This window comes from Kogia breviceps, chromosome 1 (assembly GCF_026419965.1).
Source record: "Kogia breviceps isolate mKogBre1 chromosome 1, mKogBre1 haplotype 1, whole genome shotgun sequence".
Lineage (NCBI taxonomy): Eukaryota > Metazoa > Chordata > Mammalia > Artiodactyla > Physeteridae > Kogia > Kogia breviceps.
In genome coordinates, this window is record NC_081310.1 from 127,262,598 (window position 1) to 127,285,958 (window position 23,361).

At 41.4% G+C, this 23,361-nt stretch overlaps 1 protein-coding gene across 5 annotated transcripts in view; it reads left to right on the forward strand.

Annotated features, from left to right (window-relative positions):
• DDAH1 (dimethylarginine dimethylaminohydrolase 1) overlaps window positions 1–17,108 on the forward strand; it is a 273,752-nt gene extending 256,644 nt beyond the window's left edge. For all 5 annotated transcript variants that reach the window (XM_067043351.1, XM_067043361.1, XM_067043367.1 and 2 more), the window contains 2 exons: window positions 11,185–11,328; window positions 14,050–17,108. In XM_067043351.1, the coding sequence (XP_066899452.1) occupies window positions 11,185–11,328; window positions 14,050–14,166 (261 nt within the window). In that variant the 3' untranslated portion in view covers window positions 14,167–17,108. The remainder of the gene's footprint in view (window positions 1–11,184; window positions 11,329–14,049) is intronic.
• Window positions 17,109–23,361: the final 6,253 nt, after the last annotated feature.

A 23,361-nucleotide genomic window follows, 5' to 3' on the forward strand; every position in this document is an offset into this window, starting at 1 on the left:
ATCCTGTCTACATATTTAGAGTCACCTGGGGAAGAATTTAAAAGAAACCGTGACGTTTTTCCCACCCTAGACCAAGTAAATAAAAAATCTCTACGGTTGGGGCTCAGAAATCTATATATTTTTTAAAGCTCCCCGGATGATTCTAACGTGTAGCCAAGGTTGAGAATCACTGGTTTAGGACATTCCACAAATCAAGGAATAGATCTTGAAGGGAAGAGAGACTCCTTAACTTGGGAGTGGAGGAAGGGTTGATATGGTTCCTCTTTGTCCCACTTAAATTCTTTTTTTTTTAAATTTCATTTATTTTTGGCTGCATTGGGTCTTCGTTGCCGCGCACGGGCTTTCTCTAGTTGCGGTGAGCAGGGGCTAATATTCATTGCGGTGTGCGGGCTTCTCATTGCAGTGGCTTCTCTTGTTGCGGAGCACGGGCTTTAGGCAGGCAAGCTTCAGTAGTTGTGGCTCACGGGCTCAGTAGTTGTGGCTCGCGGGCTCTAGAGCACAGGCTGAGTAGTTGTGGCACACGGGCTTAGTTGCTCCTCAGCATGTGGGATCTTCCCCGACCAGGGCTCGAACCCATGTCCCCTGCATTAGCAGGGGGATTCTCAACCACTGAGCCATCAGGGAAGCCCCATGTCCCACTTAAATTCTCTCCACGAAACCAAGATCACTAGAAAAGGCCTGGACCGAGTCGTGAGATCCAGGATCTAGTCCTAGCTTTGCAGTTCACTACCTTTGCGTGATTTGAGGTAAGTCACTTAATTTTTTATCTCTCCGAACCTCTGTAAAAGAGAAGTGGGCTTGATAAAATGATGTCACTTTCCCAAGTTCTCAGAGTACCTTATCAGCATTCACTGTCTGACACTAACAAAGGCCAAATCCAGAAGAAAACCATGATTTCTCCTCCCCATTTCAGAAACGTAAAACCTGAAATGCAGAGAGCCCAGGTAACTCCCCACACAAAAGTAGGTGAGGTGAGAACAGCTGCTTTCTTCATCAGCCATGGTTTGGTTGTCATTTACAAGGGATTTGGGTTTCTTGTACAGGATATGTGGGGACAACAGTGTTTTTCTTAAATACCAATCCATTTCTTATCAGGGATCTTATTAATTCAGAGGAAGAATAGAAGGGTAAATGTTATACTTATTTGGAAGTTTGATTTCTCTCTCTTTCTTTTTCTGGTTGTTTTTCTTGCTATCTCCCATAAGTATTTGCTCTTCTTTTAAAATCCGAATAGATTTGATAGCTTTCTCCTAAAAACAGTGGTTCTCAACCAGAGACAAATTTGCCCCTCCTTCCCGCCCAGGGGAGCATCCAACAATATCTGGAGATATTTTTGTCATAATGTGGAGGGCAGGGAAGTGGATGCTCCTGGCATGTAGTGGGTAGAAGCCAGGGATGCTGCTAAATATCCTACAATGCACAGGACAGTCCTCACAACAAAGAATTATCCAGCCCAAAATGTCAATAGTGCTGAGGTTAAGAAAACCCATCCTAAAACGTGAATGAGATTTGTCACCCGTTTCACAGAAATTTCAGTTTCTGAGCGTATCACAGTTAAGGTGCTTTTATCCCTGATGCATTTAGCGACAGCAGTGACTCCTGAAGATCAAGTAGCTCATGACAGCAAGAGTGTTCTTCAGTAGGAGGGAATTAAATAGCTATATAAAATCCCAATATTTATTCAGTTTTTGTGTAACATTATTTACAGGCATTGAAACTACTTATGGGCAAAAATGTCATAACTGTAAGACAATCACAGAAATTGCCTTCACGAGTACAAAACCTGCAGAGGCTTTTGTTACCAGACTTTGAGAGAAGTGGACTTTGGGACCCCTAGAAATTGAGATGTTTAGGCTCCTTCACTGACAAGTTCAGTGGGAGATAAACAGGTTTTGTTTTGAGTATGTATATGTGTAAAAAATGATCTGAAGGACTCACATCAAACTTAATACTGGTTTCCCAGAGGAAAAGGGAGAAGAGAAAAGAGAAAGATGGAATAGAGGGGGAGAAATAGGACTTCATCTTTTTTTATAAATCAGCTTTATTGAAATATAATTTCCATACAATAAAATTCACAAGCTTTAAATGTGCAATTCAGTGGGCTTTGACAAATGTATACAGTTGTGTTAAGTCCAATAGAACTTTTAATTTTTCATATTTGAATCTTGTACAAGAAACTTGTGTTTTGTATTGTTTATAATTTGTATTTTGGTTTATAATTTTAAAACATGTTTTTAGAAGAACTGTTCAAAATTATGTAATCATACCGCCCCTCATTTTGTAAAAGCGGCTTACAAAGATGCATGAAGCATAGCAAAATAACATAACTGGAAATGAAAGGGATGTAAAAGGAGAAACAATAATTTAAATTGGAGCCACGTTTAAGAATGCAAACCATGAATTCTCATTTCCTCTTTCCACGTAGGACATTCAGACTTAAAGCTTCCAATCAGTCATCTTCTCTTATATGTTTGAGAACTTCATTGAATTTAGGCTCCTATTTAGCAAATCCAATTTGCTATCCTTCCTTTTAAGTATTCATGCTAACTTATACCATCAGTGTTTTTCATAAGCTCATTGAAGGCTAACGCCCAAATATTGTTTGCCCATGAGAAAGCAAGAGTTACATGAGCCAAGTTTTAAAACTAAAGTTATCCTTGGTACTTATAAAGAAGGTAGAGAGTGACTTAAGATAACTTTCTATGAAAAGCCAACTTCTGCTGAAATTCAGGAACCAAGTCTTGTAAAACCATGAAGTTCCCTGTGTAGGGCAGCAGTTTGCTGGAGCCAGCTTCTACTAGCTTACCAGGGTCAATTGTTACATTTTGGAGAATTTTGACAGCTGGTTGTTAAACACATCCATTATTAAAAATCAGATTACATAAACTTATGATTAAATAAATTTCATTAAAAACTAAGGTAATAATTATCTAAAACTCATCCCTTCCTAATTATATTACTACATTTTACCATTAGCTGTGCTTTTACAGTTATTTACATCTGTTTATGTGTGTATGGTGATGTTATGTAACAGCGTGTCCATGCACATCCCTTCCCAATGCCATATTCAGATGTCACTTTGGTAACTTGAAATTGCCTATGGTGAGAATGTTTGCACCACAGAAATCAGCAAATCTACAAAACCAGACTTGATTTATCATTTTATTGATTGTCTAGACATTAGAAAGTGATGGGGAAATTTTTAGTCACGCAGATTAAACTTTAAAATGTGTCATGTGTGTAGCCATTACGTTGAGGGAAAAATGAGGAAATATTCTTCCAGTATTCAAAAACTACTATGCACTTCAGCAAAGAAGTCCCTCACATCATTGCCAAACAAGTAAAGTTCCAATATATGTCTTCATTATTTCATTTGTCTTACTCATTAGTGTAAACAAAATAATACCCAGCAGCCATGTTGGAACTACAGTGATTTGTCAGTTGCAACTATTAGGTTGGCCTCAAATGCACAAGCTCTGCAAAAATCAACAGAAGCATTCTGTGAGAATCAATTGACAATATGAAACTTATAGTCAAGAGTATTGAAATTTTTATTATTATTTATAAATTGTAAAGGATGCTACCCATCCTTTATATCAGTAAAATTTATAATAAACTTCTGTAGGTATATTATGCATATGTTTTCCCCCATATTTACCAGCACACTATTGCCTGGAGCTGAAGATCTCAGGGCACTAAACATATGCTAAAGACTTTTTTCTTCGCTGCCCAGGCTGAGTACAGTTAGGTAGAGCCATATAGTTGAAAGTCCCAATGATGATTTTCTTCACACTATTCCAGGAAAAAAAAAAAAAAATTCTCCTTCCTGTGCATAGACTCTTCTCTAACCCGCAGTCAACCCTTTCACAAATGGCCAAGCAGACTGGGCAGAGGATTTTGAATGTCTCAAAGCAAAACAATTACAATTATTGCAAGGAAAATGTTTGAATGTGTGCCTTACTGATGAGATAACCAAGGAATCATTTGCTCATACAGAGACTAAGCATTAATCCACCAGTGGTGGGGTCTGAGTGAACAGGGCTGGTCCTGGGCATCATTGCAAAGTGTGTGTGTTTGGCCATTTCTCATCTCTTACCTTGGAGCTTACCCCTCTACTGCTCTAGAGGTGATAATGCCTCTTCACCCACTGTCTTTTTCCATTCCCAAAGGCTTTGCTCTTCCCTCATCTACTTAAAAAATAGAGTAGCTAGCTCTGGAAACCAACCTATGTAGTCTAGTAGCAAACTCGGATGACTTCAGAGGCCAGACCTTCTCTGTCTAAAATGCACTTAAATGCAAACTTTTCAACATATGTGCATGTCAAATAAATTGTATCTACAAGAAGAATTAGCCCACAGGCTTTCAGTTAATGAGCTCCGAGTCTAATCTTTCAAGGGCTATTGGCAAGATGGTAGATTGGTGTGACAAGAAGAAGGTGGGCATTTGGAGGCTGACTCACCTGGACCTGAATCCTGGATTTCTGTCTTAACGTGTGACCTTGGAAAAATTACTGAATTATCTGAACCTTGGCTTTCTTATCTGTAAAATGAATTGTTAAAGAAAGAAATAAGTGAAGATAGATAAACCATCAGTAAAGAGAAGATATCTCAATAAACATTCCAATTTTTTCTTGCTATTGAATGACCCAGGGGAAACTGAAAGATCACCCAGCTCCCAATACCCAAGGAAGTTAATTTTTGATGATGAGATTTTAGGAGCTGAATTTAGGGTGCAGGTATCTGAAGAAACATAGCCAGGGCATGACCTCAGTAGCCAAGTAGGCAGCTGTCTACTGTACTTATTCAAGACATAAGAATAAGACTGTGGGAGATTTGCTTCTGCTTCAGAACTAGTCTTAGAAAAGCATGGCAGGGGTAAGAAGGGAAGGTAGGATGCCAGACTTTGCATTTTGGAAGTACTTTGGTCTGATTTTTTTCCTCTCCACTCCTTGAGTCAAAAACTTAAATCAGGGCTTCCCTGGTGGTGCAGTGGTTGAGAGTCTGCCTGCCGATGCAGGGGACACGGGTTCGTGCCCCAGTCCGGGAAGATTCCCACATGCCGCAGAGCGGCTAAGCCTGTGAGCCATGGCCGCTGAGCCTGCGCGTCCAGAGCCTGTGCTCTGCAATGGGAGAGGCCACAACAGTGAGAGGCCTGCGTACCGCAAAAAAAAAAAAATTAAATCAGGGCTGTGACTACCCATAGAAGCTCCCCTTGTTCCTTCTGCCTATGCCCTGCTCCCCAGCCCTCCGCAGAGCTCAGAGTGGTCCTGTAAGAGTATGGGGGCTTTTCCCAGCCTTCCACAGAAACCACTGTGTTTGAAGATTCCTTCCAGAAATGGTTTATGTGACTTGTGGTTGTAGTTTGAATAGTAGAAGAATTCTTTCCTCTACATGTTCACGTGTGCCATATGATCTGAGTAAAAGCAGCAGCTCCAAACATGAGATAATTTGTGGAGGAAATATCAGCTAGCTTGGAAGGGAATATTTGGCATTGAAAGTTTGCCCAGATTTAACTGAAAAGAACCATGTAACCTCATTCTTAGGATCGCAGCCCATCAATTCAGGGAGGTTGTTTAAAAGACAACCTCTCTCAGGTTATGTTCATTTTGAGCTGATCCATGGAAAAGCCATTAAAAAATGAAAACATGATATCAATTCTAGAATGTTATTCATAGCTGTTTGACTCAGCCTTAAAAGGACTGCAAGGACTTGATGCCTGGTGTATTGTCAGACTCTCAATAAACTGTTGATGAATGGATGGATAAAGAAATGTATGAATGATTTTAGATATCCAGGAGCAATGAAAAGTGTACTTGAGCATCATCTATTGTATATCTCAGTAGAATCTATGATGAGTTGCTTTATTGAGTTGGCTCCATTTTGATATGTTGAGATGAATACATATGTATATTTCATAGGAAGATCAATTATGAGCAAGCCAAAAATGTGCTCTGTTTCCTAAACATCTTTAAATACATTCTGTATAACTTTGCTTCGGTATTTGACCAATGCATCCTACATTGTTCTGTGAAACAACGTAGCCTGGGAATATTTTCAGAATAATTGATGTACTACAAAGAAACCATGAGTAACAAGTGGGAGAATGAAACTCCTTCCAGACTTTTGGATGAGAAAATTCCCAGAAATGTTGGGAACTGCCGGAAATGCCTGGTTGTTAATGCAACTAGCCATGCAAATTATCTTGGGCTGGAAGCCAGACATTTCCCACTCTGTTTTGTGACAGCTCCCCTCTGGGGATCAAGGCCGGTTCCTCCAAACCAGCAGCTGTGTAACAGACCACCGCAACATGGCCAAGATGATTTTCAGAGCCGTTTCCTCTCACGGCTGCGTGCCTTCTTCGGTAAAGATGCCTCTGTCAGGAGTGAGGCTGACTTTCTTTTTACTGCTAGTTTACCCTTGACCTACCTTAAATTATAGATTATCATCTCCTAAAGGCAGAATCCGTTACCAAGTTACCTGTGCGTCTCTTTCCCGTTCCCACCTTCCACTGACATCTCGCCCGGCCTGAAGGGGGCGCTCCAAGAGGACAGTTGAATTGAAAGGAGCAGCAATTGTATCCAGTCCTGATGATATTCAATAATTACTCTCTTTTACACAAAGTGGAATAACTCCTTCGGGATATGGCAGAAATCAGAAAAGACATTTAGAGCAGCGACTTAACCTCTCGGATACTCCCCCAAAGCCCTGTAGAACCCCTGCGTGTTACCCGGCATCCGGGCCTCTCAGGAACTTGTGTCATGGGGACGGATTAGGGGTTTTCTCCCTTCCGTGCTGGCTCCCAGCACAGCCAGAAGCAGGAAGTATAGCCCCCGGTGTTAAAAGAACACTTTACACACAACTCTGGAGCAATACACCGCCTCCACCCCTTTTTAGGAAAAAATGTTGGGACATGGAACTAAACAGCCTAGCAGCCACATTCTCGGAATATTTGAAATGATACTCATCTCTTAACAAAGGCTTCTGTGCATCCACAAAACGGAAGCAGACCCTGTTCCTCCGCCTCGCGCTGGCTCTGTCCTTGGGAGCCTGAGCTCTTTGAGGTGATGCCCTGCCAGGCGGGCCGGGAGCACATCCTCACATCTTCGCAGTGCCATTCCAACACTACAGGGGAGAGATGCTAGAGAGACACACAGTCTCCTGAACCTTTTTCTGTGTATTCCCCTCTGGATGGCAAGCGCCCTGCATTGTGTATATACATGCGTCTTATGAACCCAGCCATAAATCAATGCAAGCTGTCTTATTCAGACAATAAGAACATATAAGAGAAAGAAAAACAATCACTAACAGGAAAAGAAAAACCTGTTCTTTGCCCCAAAAGAGAGAAACCCTTTGTGTTCAGAATAAACACCTTTAGCTTTTTCATGGAAAAAATGTATTTTTTGCTTATCATCTATAGTTACCACTTCCTAAATCCTTTTAGTTTAGAAAGACTACGCCTGACAGAGCTTTTGTATTTTTCTTTCCACAGTTAAGCAGAACCACTCACTGCTCCAGCAGGGTCTGTTCTAGTATTAAAAGTCATTTCTTTTGGCACATATTTTAACCCGTCTTAAAATGATAACCATGTGGTCTTGATAAATTATTTGAAAAGCTTCTCCTAAGGTGGCTTTGGTGGTTTTGTTAAGACATTTATTTTAAGAGTATCTCTCAATAGAATTTATCAGTGAATTACTTTATGTATTCCCAGCATTAAATTATTTCCGCTCTGAGAATATTATAACTCCTTTCCTCACAGTGATGAAAAAAATGAAGCTATCCTCACACAGTGCTAGGTTGGGTACTGGCCTTATGTCAGTAATTTTAGGAATGTTCCCACCAGAAGTTATAAATTATAAATATAAGGCCGGGAAGAGAGAGAAACATTAAAGAGTGAGGAAACACAGCAATTAGAATTTCACATAAATACCATCAACTGAAGAACAACAAATCAAGCACATGGGAGGGGAGTGGTATTGTTCAAGCTAGGATGTGGGGAGATGGGAGGGAACATGGAGAAAGCTGAAGGCTGGGTAAATAAAGCACACCAGGAAAAGAAAGATTCAGTTTCCATTTTTCCAGAGAAAATGGGCACTTTCTGAGGTAGGTTTCTTTGCAACCTTGGAGATTCTAGTTTGTTCCTTCACTGATAAACAAAAAGTCAGCAGTGATAACATCCTTGATAACACTTCCTCTGGAATGTATAACATTCCATGTTTCTGCTTCATAGTCACCACCGGACATGCATGAGTCAGACTGAGAGGTGGGAATTTGCTGGGCTGCTCATGGGACCATTGAAGTTATAGTCAAGGCCTATGAGGTGTGGACTTGCTATGCTTCTTTCTCTTTCAACTCATCTTGTACTAAGAGCCATAGGTGATTTCTTTACCTCAGAACAGGCTATCTTAAATGTGAGGTTAAAGGGCAAAGCTTGCTAGAACAGTAGATGGGACTGCAGACTGGAAACCTGGACCTTGTTTGTCTGGTCATGCTTTTGTAAAATGCTAGTAGCTAATTAAGGGCTTAGTACAGCGCCTAATTATATTCATTATCTTCACTTATCTTTCACAAGAAGTATGTCAAAGACTATTATTATCCCAATTTTATAGATGAGGAAACTAAGAAGTCAAAAAAAAGCTTGAATTTCTATAGCTCACAAAGGATACAGCAGAGACTTAAATCCAGGTCTTTTTCCAGAGTTCACCGTCTTAATGTGTCCCCTCCTACACAATAATAAAGAGAAGCTACTATTATTTTTTTTCGAAAGCAGCCAAAAGAAAGTCTGCCTAGGATATAATTAAATAGCAAGTCATAATAGAGGAGAGCTACTTGGGTCTGGATTTTTTTCTCTTAAACAAGCCTCTTCATATTATTTTTGGGCATATCCATTTTATAAAGAGGGCTAAATTGAATATGTTGTTAATTTGCTTATAATAGTTCTACATTGTCCATGTCCTTGAATAGATACAAGGTTTCTCAGGCTGGGCTCTAAGGAAGAACCTACCCTACCCGTGGGTGATCCACCCTATGGGCCTATCCCCTCAGGGAACAATTTAAATTAAAAAGTGCAGAAGAGATGTCCAGTCAAGTCGAAACTGTACCATGTCATAACAGAATTACACACAAAAAGAGAATGAATGGTACCATGATTAATTTTGACCATAAATTAAAAGTACCAAATAAGTGTGAAAAAGTAGATGATATGGTAGTTTGTAGGAGAGAGGTTTTGCTGCAGCTCTGGAAGTCAAGAAAGAGCAAAGTGAGATGATTAATAAAGTTTTGAGTTGCACAGATCTGGGTTTAAATCTACCTTTATGACCTTGAGCAAGTTATTTGACCTCTCTCAATCCAGTTTCTTCATCCGTAAAATGGGAATTTGGGGATTCAATAATAAATGTAAAATGTTTAGCATGGTGCTCTGCCTGTTCTTATTGTAATATAATTGTCTATTTGTGTGACAGTCTCCTCCATTAGGCTGTGACCTCTTCAAAAACTGGATTTATGTCTGTTTATCTTTGTGTCTCTGAGCCTCTGATATAGTGCTTAAGCTCATCCCCACTCCTGATGATTCCTTCTATGTGAAGGATATTCCATTATCATATTATTCCTGGTTTCTGTCTGCTCTTGACATATTCCCCACTTGGAGAAGAGAATGGATTACCTGACTGGTGAGTCAAGAAGGCCTTACCATCCGTACTCTTCACATCCTTTTAGGAGTGAAGTTTCTGCAGGGAGCATGGCGTCTCTTCTGCTCCTCCACACCATAAATCTTACTGTCCAGTGCCTCCATGACTTAGTAGACAAGAGACCTAACTCTGGGATCCTATAATATGAGGCCCATTTCCACACAAATCTTGAGGGGTAAAGGAAGACCTAGCTGGAAAGGTAGATTAGAACCAGACAGTGAAAAGATCTTCTTATACCTCCATGGCATGACATTTTGGCAGATTCCTTAAAACATATATATAATGATAAAGAATGGAAAGAGTCTACATGAGTAAGCCCAAAATCATACTTGTTTTTAATGTTTGGATATTTTTGGCATGGGGGAGGGGTGCAGGGGAGTGGGGAAGATTGTTCCTTTTTTTTTTTTTTTTTTTTTTTTTTTTGCGGTATGCGGGCCCCTCACCTCTGTGGCCTCTGCCGTTGCGGAGCACAGGCTTCGGACGCGCAGGCTCAGCGGCCATGGCTTACGGGCCCAGCCGCTCTGCGGCATGTGGGATATTCCCGGACCGGGGCACGAACCCGCGTCCCCTGAATCGGCAGGCGGACTCCCAACCACTGCACCACCAGGGAAGCCCAGGAAGGTTGTTCTTTGCATTGTTGTTTTAATTTGTTGAGGGGCTGAAGATGAGATATCAATATTTTAAGTTCTTTGCAGAATTCATTTTTGTCTTATTTTAAAGTTATTTTATACTAAGGTACTAATAAACCCTTCATTTGATGAATGAACCTGCTAAGTCAGTTTTTCTCCAAGTGTGGTCCAGGGACCATCTGCCTCAGAATTACCTGGAGGGCTTCAGAATACAAATTACTATGGCTCACCTCAAATCTGCCAAACCAGAACCCCTGGGGTCAAGGCCTTGGAATATGATTTTAACATTCTCCCCAAGGGATTTTTATGTTCATTGTTAGCAGGCAGCACCTGCTAACAGACAAGTGAATTCAATTTAAATGTACCTAGAAGAGGAAATTATGTTTGTGTGTGTGTGTGTGTGTGTGTGTGTGTGTGTGCGCGCGTGCAGTTATTGCTAAATCAGTTAACTGACCATTCTAACTACTGCTACTGACCATTCTGATTACTGCTATAGTCCTTTTTCCCTATAGACCAGAGCAGCCCTGCTCACTCAGCTGAGGATATCATCAAAACCCCAGCTGGACCTTTTGTCTATGTGTCTTTCTGATAGATCTTATGAAAAAAATAATCGTTTTAAAACCCTTAAAAACTTAGAGACAAACACATACTTTTAAAAGAACAAAAAGAACCCTTACAATTCTTCCAAAGAATCATAGCTACATCCAGTTTTCCTCTTCAGGTGCTAAGTGTCTAGAGGTAATAGACGGGAACTTCAACACAGAGGAACATTCTTACGTATGGATTGCAAGCTTTTATCCCACCACACTGCCCTCCTTCTGTTGGCAAGTGTGGGAGATGCTCTGCTTAGGCCTGCTTTGTTTCTCTTTATAGATCATGCAACAGATGAGTGACCATCGCTACGACAAACTCACTGTGCCTGATGACACGGCCGCAAACTGCTTATATCTAAATATCCCCAATAAAGGCCACGTCTTGCTGCACCGAACCCCAGAAGAGTATCCAGAAAGTGCAAAGGTAAAAGAAAAAAGTCCTTCCTGCCACAGCAGCTGAGTAGGCCTCCCTTTGCAGCCTTCCTGCCTAGGGATTTTTTTCACAATAGAGTGACAAATAACAGGGCTTCCTTTTCCCCTATACACATCATTAGGAAAGCCAAAAGGATAACATTATTTATTTATTTTTATATGATTTAACGTCTTTATTGGAGTATAATTGCTTTACAATGGTGTGTTAGTTTCTGCTTTATAACAAAGTGAATCAGTTACACATATACATATATCCCCATATCTCCTCCCTCTTGTGTCTCCCTCCCTCCCACCCTCCCTATACCACCCCTCAGAATGGGAGAAAATATTTGCAAATGAAGCAACTGACAAAGGATTAATCTCCACAATTTACAAGAATAACATAATTTAGGGCCGAAGGAAAGTTTATTCAACTCGCTCTTCTGTTAGTGTCACTGGTCACTAATGCATGCAAAGTAATTGAGATGATCATGCCTGGTATTCAGACCTTTTCAAATGAGTATTTGGATCTCCCAAGTCTGTGCTCCAGCTCTGATTAAATGTACTTCCTGACACTGACATGCTCATTAAGCATAGAGACCTACAATTAGATGGCCAACTGCCTCATTGTTTTCTGACAAATCTAAGCTGCCCCTCATCAGAGGGTCATTTGTTTCTTAAGTCAGAGAAGTAGGAATGACCCAAAGAGAAGGGTGCTCATTGTCAGGGCTGCAAAAAATCAGGGACTACACATCCCAGGCAACAAAGGCCTGAAAGGATAGAACAAGAAGAAATATAAATATAGCACACTTGGAACCAGCCAACTGATCCCTCCAAGGAGCTCTGCATTTATGTTCCAACCAGGGAATTGCCCCCTCCGTATGGAATTCTTTCCTGGTCTGAGAAAATCTTCCCAGTCTTTCAGGGCATGCCAGTCTCATCTGTATACTTTGGTAATTTCAGTTTAATCACACCAAGCAGATTAAGGGTGTTGGTCCATAGATCCTTCAAATGTTCATATCTTTTTTAGGCATTTCAGTATGTTCATCTCTGTCCAGAGGAGCAAGATATTTATAGTAAGCATTACAGAAGAGTCTTAGTAACCACTGATCTCTCTCTCTTTTTTTTAATCTTAAGCTTTAAAACTTTTAGAGTTTATGCTACCTTTTAAATATGCAATACTGTATAATACTAGGCTTATCCTCATAGTCAGGATCCCCCTCAGCAGATTAGAAAGAGAGCAGGAGAAGAGGATAAATAGATAATTTTTTTTTTCTTTTTCCATGGCTGAAAGTGTGAACCTGAGGAAAATATAGGACCCCTGACCCCCTGGACTGGGGCTTAACCAGCTCTCAGATGAATAGTGGGTCTCACAATTTAATGTGCATTAGGGTTGTTAAAAATACAGGTTCCTAGACCCCCCCACCCTAGAATCTGCAATATCAGTAAGCCCCTGGGTCACTGAACTCACTTGGAGAAACACAGCTCTGGATCATTCATACCCCTTCAGCCACATCAATCATCTGATAATGAGATGATCATTAACTGCTTCTGAATTCAGCCCTGGGTCTACCTCCAAAAACAGTAACATGTTTATTGAGTGCTTCCCCTGTGCCAGGCACACTGCATGCATTATCTTATTCATTCCTTACAGCAGCCCTGTGAGGGTGCTATTATTACTCCAATCTCACAGAGAAATAATCCCGAGGGGACGCCACTTGACTGAAATTACACTTGGAGCAGTAAGTTGGCAGAGCTGGGGCTGGAACCCAACTCTTTGTGGTTCCAGCACTCTTAATTAACCACTGTACCAAAGTACATCCTACAAAAGCATGGTAGATTGTTTTTTTGTTGTTTTTTTTGTTGTTGTTGTTTTGGGTTTTTTTATGTGGTACGCGGGCCTCTCACTGTTGTGGCCTCTCCCGTTGCGGAGCACAGGCTCCGGACGCGCAGGCTCAGCGGCCATGGCTCACGGGCCCAGCCGCTCCGCGGCATGTGGGATCCTCCCAGACCGGGGCACAAACCCGTGTCCCCTGCATCAGCAGTCGGATTCTCAACCACTGCGCCACAAGGGAAGCCCTGGTAGATTGTTTTTAGGCAGTGTATTTTCAAGTGATTTTGCCTTAAAAAAAAAAAAAAAAAAAAATGTTCTTTGTTTTATCATCAGAGAAAAAAATCTGTGGACTGTTAATTTGAAGGTTTGACACATGCTTTCTTTCTATTCGTGTCAAAAGATGCTCTAAAATTCACACACCTGTAATTTAAAAGCAGTTTGACCTGAAATCCTTCACTTAAATTATACTTTGTCAAGTTTTTCCAATGGTCTTATTACGGAAAGGAACATTATAGTTGAGAGGGTTTTGAAACATGGAGAGAGAGTCATACTCAGCCTGTAAACACGTCCACCAACTTTCATATATCACTTAATCTAGCAATGACTAGGGCAGAGCAAAGGCCTTTCTAGTAACAACCACATTTCTGACACATCTTTGGCTTTGAGGTTAGAGCATAGAGCTAGTGGTTAACCAATGCTGCTAACTCTCTGGGTATCACTGTAGGCATGTGTGTGGTCTTGGTTCCATGTATATCTTGGGGTTCAATGGGTAAAAAGCCTAAACTTACAAGCTAAAATGAATCCTCTACCCCAGGTGGAGGGGGGTGGGCCTGGGGGCCAGGGAAGACAGAGGCAGAAACATAAGCCTTCTTCTCTACTTTTCCTTGACTCCTCCTGCAGGTTTATGAAAAACTGAAGGACCATATGCTGATCCCTGTGAGCCATTCTGAAATGGAAAAGGTGGACGGGCTGCTGACCTGCTGCTCGATTTTAATTAACAAGAAAGTAGACTCCTGAGTCGCAGTCCCTCCCGTGTAGCTGGCAATACTGCACTTGTAAGGCAGATAACTGTACCCATTCCTACCGTTTTCATTGACAATCTTTTATGCCACTGTGCTACTAACTCTGGTTTACAATTCTAAATTTAATTGCTTCGTTCTGCGCCTCCCCCAGCCCCTCCCCTCGAGGTGGTACCTACACTGTGGATTTGCTCAATGAATTAAGCAATCTAGAAAATATAGAGCTAATGAATTATTGAAATGTGATTAACAATTGTAAGGAAACACTCATTTTAGTGTTTGTATTATCAGTGTGAAAATCGTTTATTTGCCAATATAAACCGAAGAATGTCTTCTTGATCAGTCAGCTAAGCTGGATTTTCTTTCTGTATATCATTAATTATCTTTGGCTCCTATGAAATTCCCTGGTCTGTGGATCCTCCTCCTTTCCCTCTTTGTTTCCTTCTGAAGTACGAAAACTTTCCCACTTCTATCACAGTCACCTTGACCTTGGGTAGAATCCGGGGTCTTGCCTTCTGCACATCTTCCTGCAGGTGGACCCTGTCTGCCAGCAGTCTTTCTGCCTCGCTGCTACATCTTCTGCCACCACCACCACTTTCCCCCAGAGGGTCAAACAGGCCCCTCAGCAGAACCGTGACCAAAATAAGAGCGGCTGTTTAGGGGAGAGTTCACTGCACAGAGACGCATCCCAGTGGGGTTTGCCCCAGAGATCTAAATTCTAGAAGAAGTAGGGCACCACACCTAGGAAGGTGAATTCAGCACCAGATGGTTGCTAGGGGATTGCAGATCAAGAAGCCTGGACACACCCCATGAGTACAACACTTTAGAAAATCTTTAAGTCACATTCCATGAATTTTTGCTTTATTACTGGCCATATACAGACCTTGGGGAATTAACTTATTTTTTTTCTTTCAATTTACTTTCATCTCCCCCCATTGTGACTCACCCTGTTTCCAGGCTTCTACCCCTTTTTTGCTGATCTACAGAGTTATTTCTTTCAAAAGAGACATTACATCTAAAAATGATTATTGATGGTCTAGTGCGAGCCAGATGGAGCATGTTCAGGAAGTGATAGGCTTGGTGCTTGAAACCAGCCGCAGACAATGGACAATTCTACTTTGAAATATCCATGAATATTTACTGTGGAATTCAATTAAAACTTCTCTCCTCTGTAGCCTTCCAATTACACAACCTTAAACTGACACAAATCTCTTAACAAAGAACAATGCCGCAGTGAAGGGAGAGATGGTTGTCTTTTACGTAAATGAAAGAATCAGTCTTTTAGCAGACCAGGGAAATGGTACTTTCCAAGGAATGGTGACTGATCCAGGCATGTTATCAAACTTCCCAGTCATCTCTACTTTTCCTATATTGCCTATGGCTAAGATTAAGATTCAGGGAGTTTAAGGAATGCTACTTCAAGTCTTGCTAGGCTCACCTAACGTGTTTGTAATCAGACATTCCTCATGTTTGGTGACCAAGAGAGAATACCTTCACTCATTTCATCTCCCCCTGAACAAATGGAAGTGAGAAACCTCTGAGCAAACCAAGACAACCTTAACTGCTATTTTCTTCATTTATTTGATCATTTTATGTCGGACTTAGAAGAAATGCCTTCTCCTCCTTCTTTTTCTTTTTGCTTGACTTTAATATTCATATCACATTCAGATATCTAATTTCATGCATCCTATGACTGAAACGTATCTTGGGGTCACTGTCATATTTCCAACTGTCTCATCATGGGTGAATAATATGTTTTCACCACAGAGAGAATGAATGTTACCCACATTAATAAAGAAAAATTAATGTTACCCACATTAATAAAGAAAAATTGTCCTCAGTAGTTATGGTTGCCCTTTGGGGTTAAATCCGGCCCTTTGCTGGCAAAAACAGAAATCCTCCCTCAAAAACAACCACAGGAAAACTCACTCAATCAGTCACTTCAGTCTTAATAGTACAGCTAACTGGCATATAATTTCCAATATCTTTATTTCTAGCTTTCCAAACTAAAGAACTGTTCTCTATTATGTTTAGTAAATTGCAAGTGAATCAATTTTTCTTTTGAACCATTTGTTCTACAAAAGGCTGTTTTCACTTCTCCTTTTCTTTGAGTCTTTCCATCTTTCCTTCTCTGTGTCTCAAGAAATCACTTAGAATCTATGTGCCTCTTCTACAGAATCTTATTCTGCACTGCTACAAGTCTGGCTTCTTTGGACTCTCTCTGTGATATGATGATGTTAAAACCTAAAATATTTGCAGCATAGTAGTATTATTTCTTTGGTGTACTCATCAGCATCATGTTATATTTGAAGAGGAAAGAGAACCTGCTACCCCGTTACATAGGTTCCCCTCTTGTCCATTGTGATTTATAAGGAAAAGCTAACAGAAACTGCTTTTTGACATTATAAAGACATTAGAAATTGTATTTAAGTAAATAAAAGTTGAGTCAGAATCACTTGGTCAGTAAGATTCAACCTAATAAGGACAATATAGAGAAAGTACATGATTTAGCATTATTTCTTCAACTGTGATGAATTGCTATAGAAATCAGCAGGCAGATCTCTCTACTGTGTATTGATTGCTCTTTTAAGCTACTGTGAACAGGTTACTAAGGCCATCTCTTCATCTCGAAGGGGGGAAATAGTCTGTAGATGAACAATGTGACTTATTTAGAGTTGCATGTTAGTCTTCGTAATTATTTACTCCTTTACATTCTACAGAACTCAGACATGATTTCCACATGGTGTTAGATTCGTACATTTTATCATACTGACCATCCTGTTACAGCCAGTGTACGGTTATCCACTCTGTGTGCCAAAACCAGTAATGCCTTTCACGGCCCTTTAGTCCAGAGAAATTCTGCACTGATTTTAGTCTCTTGCTGTACTGATCCTACAAGTATACCAATCACGATGGAATAAAGTGTGAGTTGTACTGTGATCAATAGCCTATGTCTCTTTTTTGCAGCAGAAACTGCTGTGGTGAATGAAGTCACCATTTCTCTGCTACCAGAGATGGGAAGTTTTTTTTTTTTTTTTCTCTTGTCCTATAAGCTATGGAATTAGAAATACTATACCTGTAAGTCAACTGCTATCAAAAGCTTGGATTAAAATGATAATCAAAGGATACTTCATACTTCTGGTGCTTTAAAAGTATGCATATTATCCATGTGTGGTCAGGAGATCTTGATTTCACATATGTTCCTCCTCAAAAAGGCTTCCCTGTTCCTTTGACTCCTAACTGTTGTCAGCACATTATAATGTGACTCAGTTATGGAGACAGTTGAAAGATTTTTTCCTGCGTTCATGCAAGAGTTTGGTTTTTGGTTTTGTTTATTTTATAGTAAGAGTTTTTTAGGAAATATGAAGGGGTTTTGTTTTGGTTTGTTTTGTTTTTTGTGGTACGCGGGCCTCTCACTGTTGTGGCCTCTCCCGTTGCAGAGCATAGGCTCCGGACGCGCAGGCTCAGCGGCCATGGCTCACGGGCCCAGCCACCATGTGGGATCTTCCCAGACTGGGACACGAACCCGTGTCCCCTGCATCGGCAGGTGGACTCTCAACCACCGCGCCACCAGGGAAACCCTGAAGTTTTTTTTAATAAGAGTTTTTATTTCCAACAATTTTTTTCAAACTGAAAGTAGCTTCATTGTTCTTTTTCTGACTGTAAAAATAATAACCGCTCACTGCAAAAATAAAAATCAAACCTTACCCAAAAAAACATAAAAACAAAAGTAAAGGAAAAAAATTACCCCAAATTTTATCACCTACAGACAGCTACTATTAACAGCTTGGAGAATATCCTCACATCTAGGACTAGATACAGATGTAAATATGGAATGATTGTACATAATCACGCTGTTCCATAGCCTGCTTCCTTCACTTAGCAATATATTGTGGCCATCTCTCCATGTCAGTAAATATAGATCTACATCATCAACTTTAACAGCCCTGAATAATCCACAATACAGTTGTCACAGCAGCTCTTTCTAATTTATGTGGAGTGTTCTATCACAGATGTTTGGTGTGCCCACATTTCTAGTAGCCGGGAGTCTTTAGGCTATCAAACATGTTCTGCTTATAAGCTCTCACACACCCCGAGGGTTAGCTCAATCCGTAGTCCTCTTACCATAACTGAAGGGTACATGCAAAAGCCCATCAGAAGCACAAACCAGTACTAAAATCCCTTGGAGAGGTCATTGATTTAGTCACACCGCTCAGTTGATGATGCATCAGTTAGTTCTCCATTATTTAGCCTGCCATTAACGTGGACAATGAAACTAAAAACTGCCAACTGCAAACCTGCTCTGGGCCGCCACAGGAAATGGAACCTTCCACCCACGTGCCAGAGTTCAGTGCTACTCTTAGAGGAGAGAGGGAGACACTTTTTAAAGCAAGAGTTAGCAGGGCTCCCCTGACTGGTCCCCCCAGCCTTGCAGAGAGTGGAGGAAGGCAAGGATGAGCAAAATCCCCTCTCACGACAAGCTGCAGATTCTGGAAATGGGAATTTGCTGAATGAAGAATGCTGGTCAACAATCATTTTAGACACATGAGCACATGTTTAGCAAGTTCCCACACTCTGCCAGGCTCCTGGGTGCAGCTCCTGTCTTTCGAGAGCTGACAGTCTGGGAAGGGCGGGGAAGGAAGACCACACAAGCACCCCTGTGATCATAACACAAAAGAAGGTAAGGGAGGAACCAAAAAGAATGGTGCTGTGGTGGTTCCCAAGTAGGGGAGATCAGACAGAGGGCTCAGGGTTTAATCTGGGCTTGAAAGGTCAGCTCTGGCTTCAAGAAGCCAGGATAGAGGTCTGGGGAACAGCAAGACAAAGGCGTGGAGGTGGGAGAGCACAGTGTACACTTCAGAAGCACCTACTGTGTGCCCGCTAACCTGCCTAGGCCCTCAGGATACAATGGTGATTGTCCTTGCTTTCCTGGAATTTACATCCAAGTAGGAAGACAGACATTAAACAAGTTACAGCAAGCATGATAAACATCATGAAAGGAGAATGGGGTTCTCAGAGCACTGTGGTAGAGGCAAGCAAGTGGATTTGTTTGGCTGAAACATGAGACAAATATAAGAGCACAGTGAGACAATGTAGGTTGGAACGTCAAGGGCCTTGGGTATTTGGACAGAATTTGGCAGTCTGTGAGTGTCCCCTGAAAACTTTTGGGTCAGGGAGTCATACTAATGGAGCCTGATATGGCAGCATTGTATAGGATGAATGGGAACTGAGACTGGTGTTCCTCTAAACTCAATCTCCCCAAATTTAATTCATCATTTAAACATCTCTTCTCATCACCAAAATGGAACCTGAGAGCTCGGCAATTAACTATATTTACTCTCCTGGAAAACAGATTAATAACACCTTTCCCTCCCAACTACAAAGGGATATTTTCAACGCAAATGAGATAAAAAGACTGAAAGGTTCTTTGGAAGAAAGGTATAATGTAAATATCATTATCATCATCATTATCCTCATTAACTCCTATCACAGCAAGTCTGGAGCCCATCAAAATGTCATCTTCTATTTGAAACATCAATCACCTACTCCAGAAATAACTCAGGATTTTCATAATTGATGCCTGTAAGCTGGCCTGACAGCTTCCATGGTGAATTCACAGGTTTCCTTGGTACCCAGCAAGGCTGCTCCAAAGACATACCTGCCTTAGGGAAATGTTGGCAAATCTGAATGGCCCTCATCTCCCTTCCCCGTCCAAACACTCATTTTTAACTCAGTGAAAGCAGGACCACTTATAGCAGAAGATAATGGGAGTTATCAGGCTTTTAGGAGAACGTGTAAGTGCCAAGTATGTTAGTTACTATAAATAAATAAAAGATTCAAACCAGTCTGCCCTCTAACCACTTGGTAAAATATAGCCTGGGCTGGCTTGTGACATGAATGCTTAAAAGCAGTGATGGGTCCCTAGGTCTCAGGAAGCCCCCTCTATTTATAAATAGAAAGTTTAGTCATTTGGCTACGAATAACAAGAAAGAGCTTGGGTGAATTAACACAAGCCTCTGAAGGTAGTTTGCTTTTCCTGTGCTTAAACTTTTTTAAATAATTTTTTTTTAAGTTCCTGCTCATCGACAAGGACTCTTATTGATTAGATAGGGCTTTGAGCCAGAACTCAGAGAACAACTGCTCAAAAATTAAACAAGGAAAACATGTGCTATGTGTTGAAATTTCCCATATCCCATCAGGGTACAAGACTGCATATTTCAGACTTTGCATATTTCACACTAACGCAGGAAAAGTTCAGGAACCAAACAAGTTCTCATTCCAAGCAACAGTCGAGCTATGTAGAAATGTTAGGTCTTCTACCTCTGGAAAGAGCTTGTGGAATAAACAGAGTCATGGTCATGGATCCAACAGAGACTTAAAATTCCAGGGCAGGATATGAACAAAGTCATCTGTTTTGTTTACATGGGACTCAGATGAGCATATGAGGTTCCCCTAGGATTCATGTTAGGACAGCAACATGGGGCTTGCTTTCTTTCTAGGTTTAATAGTAATTGAGGGAGACAGAAGGAACACTATTACCATGGCAAGGCTCTCTGATAAAAAAATAGAATTCACCCCCACTTGGATCAAATTGAAGAGATTCTAATGAAGGTCTGTTTCAAAGGTATGGATGTTCAGCGGACAAACAAGGGATGGTGGGTGAGACACCCAGAAACCAGCTGTCAGCATCATGCCTAGGCCCAACAGGACAAGGACAGGAAATCATACCACTGGATCTGGGACAGAGAAGGAAGGACCACCGCTCTGGCCAGAGACCAGGTTCCAGAGCCTCTCTTCTCACCGTCTGACCTTCTGATGCTCCCCATCGATTGAACACAATGGCAAGATGGTTAGTGAGGGCTCCCAGGTGATGCCCCTGCAGGGGCCAGCACAGAGCTGGCAGAGAAGGGTAGACAAAGGATCTGGAAAGGGTAGAAGATGATCAGCACAATGCCACTATGAAAATGAGCTCTCAGCCCTCTGGAGAGTAATCATCACCAACTCTGTCTCTCAAGGTTGGCATTTAAATCCTATTTCTTAGCAGATTCCGCAGGCACATGCCAGTTCTGTGGTCTGGTTCATCCCTCTTTCAGTATCAGGAAGTGACTGGAGCAGAATCAACAGTAGAACATGAGTCTGCACAGCCTGAAGGTGAGAGAACGTCACATTCCAGACCCATGAGTCCTGGACCTCTTTAGTAAGCACTATGTTAGTTCTAAAATAAGCACAGTCGCTTGGGCACCTGGTGTCCAAAAACAGCTAGTTGCCTTTTTACTGCATGCCCATGACCTGCTGGTGACATAAAGTTGCTTAGGATTCCAAAGAACCTATTTTCCGTGTTTCCCCTTTTGTTTATACCTACAGCCAACCTTGCTGGGCACAAGCTGTTTTGTTTTTACATGGTTATGTTGCTCATGGGGATAATATTCAGTCTAAATTAATAGTAGTGAGTTCCCCATTTTGGGGGGTGTTCAAGTAGAGACTAAAGGACCACATCCAAGAGTGGTTGTAGAGATTGCTCTATCCAGTAAAATCTAATGTAAATAACATCCAACATCCTTCACTGCCCTGGAATTCTATGATTAGGTATTTGTACTGTTCTGATCCTGAGTGACTTTCTTTTCCCCTCTGATCCCCACTCCCCCAATCTCCCTAATAGATGGACATTGTCCTCATCTATTAAATAACAGTAATTATGGTTCCACTTCCAGCATGACAGCATGAGGAGATAGATCTGCAAAACTGACAACATTGTTTTTTGGGTTTGTTTTTTTTTTTTTTGCGGTACGCGGGCCTTTCACTGTTGGGGCCTCTTCCGTTGCGGAGCACAGGCTCCGGACGCGCAGGCTCAGCGGCCATGGCTCACGGGCCCAGCCGCTCTGTGGCATGTGGGATCTTCCCGGACCGGGGCACGAACCCGTGTCCCCTGCATCGGCAGGCGGACTCTCAACCACTGCGCCACCAGGGAAGCCTCGAGAAGATTGTTTTTTTAAAAGAAACATTTAGAGTCTCTGGAAATGGTCATAAGTGTATACATCAAATGAAGACATTTAGTCAAGAAAATCTGCTAAACTCGGTAAGATCAGTGAGACTCTGTGGTATTTGAACCTGCACATTTCCTCCTCCCCTCCCAGCTCAGTGACATTAGTCCTCCACTCCAGAACACAGGGCCCTCTCTCCCTGCAGCACACGGAGGGGTGCAACATCAGTGCTGCTCATCTTGCCCTCAGCTACCTGTCGCTGACACTGATTTCTGGACAAGTGCGGCTGGGAGATGGGGACTCCCCTCTTTCTCCCAGCCCTACTAGTGGGACTGAGGCTCTACCCTGAGCACTGCACCAAGGAGAATACTGGGGCCCTGAACCCCTTGCCCTGGATCCCAGGGTAGTGGTTCCAGCCAGGAGAGGGAAGTCAAAAAGACTCCAGGCTATCGCCCTCCACCTAGCACAGAGCAACTAAAGCAAAGAGGTCACTCAGAGAGGAGCACACCATTGTCTCTACCCTCAGCTGTAGAACCTTCCCTCAAAAATTTTGCCCAGGGGAAGAGGCAGGCCATAGAACAAAGAGTTCCAAATTGAGAAGCTGGTCTAAGGATGCTCTCAAAAATAGCGGAGTTAGTAGTGAAATGCAACTGGGAGGAGATCGGTAGATTCCTTGGAGGTGTAGGCATCCAGATTGGAAAGGAAGAAGGAAAATTGTCTCTATTCACAGATGACATGATTTTGTATATATAAAAATCCTAATGGATCCACTAAAAAATGATTAGAATTAATAAATGAGTCCATCAAGGTTTTAGCATACAAGATCAATATAAAAAATCAATTGCATTTCTATATACTTGCAATAAACAATCCAAAAATGAAACTAGGAAAAACGATTTCATTTACAATAGCATCAGAAAGAATAAAATACTAGGAATAAATTTAATAAAAGAAGTTCAAACCTTATACTCTGAAAACTATAAAACATTGTTGAAAGAAATTAGAGCTAAGTAAATGGAAAAATCTCTCATGTTTATTTATTAGAAGACTTAATATTGTCAAGATGACAATACTCCTCAAAATGATCTACAGGTTCAATGCAATAGCTATTAGAATCCTAGCTAACTTCTTTGTAGAAATTGGCAAGCTGATTCTAAAATTCATATGGAATTTCAAGAAGCCCCAAATGGCCAAAGCAATACTGAAATGAA